At 42.1% G+C, this 3,472-nt stretch overlaps 1 protein-coding gene across 1 annotated transcript; it reads left to right on the top strand.

Moving 5' to 3' along the window:
- Positions 1 to 71: 71 nt before the first annotated feature.
- RGS9BP (regulator of G protein signaling 9 binding protein) lies at positions 72 to 785 on the top strand. The gene has a single exon (XM_010144613.1). It carries the CDS (start codon positions 72 to 74, stop codon positions 783 to 785), a length of 714 nt encoding a protein of 237 aa, XP_010142915.1.
- Positions 786 to 3,472: the final 2,687 nt, after the last annotated feature.

Below are 3,472 nucleotides of genomic sequence, written 5' to 3'. Positions count from 1 at the left end.
ACGGGTTAATCGGGGCGGATCGGCAGCAGGACAGACCGCCGGGGACGCAGCCCCGCGCCGCCGCCGGGATCATGGTGAAGGAGGAGTGCAAAGCGCTGCTGGACGCGCTCAACAAGGTGACCGCCTGCTACCGCCACATGGTGCTGACCATCGGCGGCACCTCGGACTCCCAGAACCTGCGGGAGGAGCTGAAGAAAACCCGGCAGAAAGCCCAGGAGCTAGCGGTAGCCAACAGGAACAAGCTCACCACGGTCCTGAAGGACAAAACCGTGAGTAAGGAAGATAAAGCCGAGTTCGAGAGGCTATGGGTCATTTTCTCCACGTGCCTAGAGATCCTGGAGATCGACATGAGGAGAGCCCTGGAGCTGGGCCACGAGTTCCCGCTAAACGTCCCCAAAAAGCACCTGATCCAGACAGGCATGAGCGGGGGAACCTCTGGCGTGGCTGCCAGGGCGATGAGCGTCCAGAACATGAAATACGAGGCTGAGCACAATATAGACGTGGTGGATTTGAAAGACCTCGAGAACGAAATCAACCAGGTAGGAGAGATGATGTACGAGATGGAAATGAAGGTCAATGTCCCCCAGTGGACAGTAGAGGCTAAGCAAGACCCAGGGGCTGAACTAAAATCCACCATCAGTGTGGGTGCTTCTTCTATTGGCATGATCTCTGTGGAGGAAAACAAATCCTTCTGCGATATCAGCAAGGTTCTAGCTGGGATTATTTTCTCCGCTGTGCTCATTATCGCTATTGTCCTGGCAGTGTGCGTGGTAAAACTCTCTTAGGGCAGTGCAGGCTCTGACAGGAGTGACACGCTGCAGTCTGTCTTTGGAGCATCTCATGCTTCACCTTTAATTTCAAAACGGGTCACTTCGATGAGCTGAGAATTTAAACCTAGCACTTGAAAAAACAAAGCAAAAGTTTTGCCTCTCAGTATCCTAAAATGCACGATTTGTTTCTTCTTGCTTTTCGAAGAAAAGAGATGCAAATCAGCCTGCAGAATAGGCTGTGTTCATCTGCCGGACTTGTAACAGTTAACTATGAAGTACCAGGGTATTATCACTACTGGCTATAACAGGGATTTGTCCGCTATTAATAGATCACTATTCTCAGAAGCCTGTATTTTTTGTTCTTGAATAGTCTCTAGTGTTTTTTGCTGGTCACTGTTTACAGTATTTGAGAGTTACACAAATGTGGTGGCTAACACAGGTGTTTTGTCCAACAAAGCAAATACAATAAGTGGGGTTTTTCCTCAAATACACAAAATACTATTTCAGTGGAGGAAAAGGGGAAGGATGAAAACCCCAATAAAAGAATGTAAACAACCTGTATTTTAGATAAGTTAATGGCTGGGGAGGGGGGAGGTGTGGCGGGAGATGGAGAAAACAGGACAAGCAATGTTTGATACCAAATACTGTTTGTTGGTTTAGACGGGGTTGTACAGAATCCCGGTGGCATGGGTTGGCACAGCATACGCAAATGACTAATCGCTTTCCAAATCCAGAGAGGAAAAAGGGGCAGTTGCATATTTAGACAAATACTAGGGAGCCTCGTGGTTCTCCACAGTTAGGATTTTGTCTTCCCCTGCAGAAAGGCTGCTTCTTGCCACTGGTTCATATTTCTCTTTCTGTGGAAGTAAACAGTTGGCACTTCACAATTAAGTATGAAAACAGGAGCAATGAATCTACCCACAGCAGAAGCAATGATTTTTGAAAACAGATTTTGTAAAACAGAAATGATGTTGAGTTAAAGCAGACCTTTCTAATAATCCAAAGAGATCTCCTCTCACGTTGACAGGCAGGAATTGATGCCTGTACATGTACAGCACATTTGGCAAGCTCCTGAATTCTTCGCAGAAATCCAGACAAAGCTAAAAATATGTCTCAGGTTCATATCTCACATCTGATTAATCATTTGGGAAACAGGAAGCCTGTAGGATTGGTCCAATTTGATACACTGCAGTTTTGGGAGGTAAATGCAAGAGCAGCATAAAACTTTCCAGTGCTTCCCTATACGATTATCAATGTTTAAATGTATAATGGAGAGAACAGACACTAACTTTGCAGAGAAGCTCTGTAATGTTTTGTAAAGCACCTATGTATTATCGTATTTATTATGTAACTTATGGAAATGTCTTCTGTTACCGTGAACGCACACTACCCATTCAAAAATGTTTAGTACATAATTTATAGTGCCAGAAGTGTATGAGGCGCTCCACAGGCAGGTAAAAAGACTGTAATACTCTGTTACTACACGATAGTCTTAATGCTTGTTAAATAAAATTATGTTGATGACACCCAAAACAGCTAATATTTTTATAGTTAAGAACTAAACATACTTTGAGAAACTGCTTAAAAAACTTCCTTATAACTTAAGAGAGCTGGATTTGGGGAGAAAAAATCTGTGACAAATTTGAATCTGATCAATTCTGGGTGAGGAGAAAAAAACAACGTAGGTGCAGAAAAATACTAAATGGAGGCCTGAAGGAAAGGGTATAGACTGTCATTACAGTGAAGGATAGCGTGAGTTCTGCACACTGACCCAGCCTAGCTCTGTCCTCGTGGGAATTCACACTTCTACAACTCCACATTCCTTTCTACTGTATTTCACTCATTGCATAGGATGTCTGATAGAGGTAGTTAATCTAGGCTCCTAGAAATGCCCCGCAGCATTCCAACAAAGTCAAGTCTGTATTTATTGGTGCTACTGTTGCCGTCTGTCTAGACAAGGTGTAACTGCTGTGTCTTGATTTAAATGAGAAGATCTCGGTCACAATCATACCAAGTAAACATATTTATGCAAAATACAGCAAAATGTACATATTTGGGTGCCACCATTAGTCACTAAGAATTTGTGGGTATTTTCGCTCTTTGCACTCTCCTTTTACTTAGTTCACAGGAAGGTGGATAAGAAGTTGGACTCTATTCTGTGCTTCTTGAAAACTCCATGATCCTTTTGAAATCAGATTGTTTAAACATATGTTCTGAAAACTTACATAATGCAAGGCTGGTGTCTGGTGGACAAGTAAATGGTAACCCTTACAGCACTGATCATCTTCTATTTTGGTATCCTGAAGTGGGCATACTGTTCATCCCTGGTTAGCTGCATAGAAGAATTTTTAAGAAAAGGTAATCTCACCTTCCAAACAAGGCTCAGTGAGTTGGTAAATTGTAAATTTTCAGTCTGTTGCATTTTTTTTTAATTTGGATTTTTGGATATGGAACTCAAAGGACTCATATAAGTAGCCTATAATTATGTAAGTCTTCCTTCATTATGAATATGCACACAATTAGTATTTAAAGGATTGGATCTTAGAAAAATGATGTGTTTTCAAATCTTAAGACAAAGCTGGCTGCAGATCATTATTTGTTCCTAAAAATCGGTATCATCTTACATTTAGGCTATCTGAAATTAAAAGATGAAGTCAAATTTTAAAAGAGGATTGGCACCACCTAAATGGATAATGTTCCTG

The sequence above is a fragment of the Buceros rhinoceros genome, unplaced genomic scaffold (genome assembly GCF_000710305.1).
Source record: "Buceros rhinoceros silvestris isolate BGI_N320 unplaced genomic scaffold, ASM71030v1 scaffold19861, whole genome shotgun sequence".
Lineage (NCBI taxonomy): Eukaryota > Metazoa > Chordata > Aves > Bucerotiformes > Bucerotidae > Buceros > Buceros rhinoceros.
The sequence above is the reverse complement of the archived record's forward strand: the minus strand, read 5'-3'. Positions and strand labels throughout refer to the sequence as shown.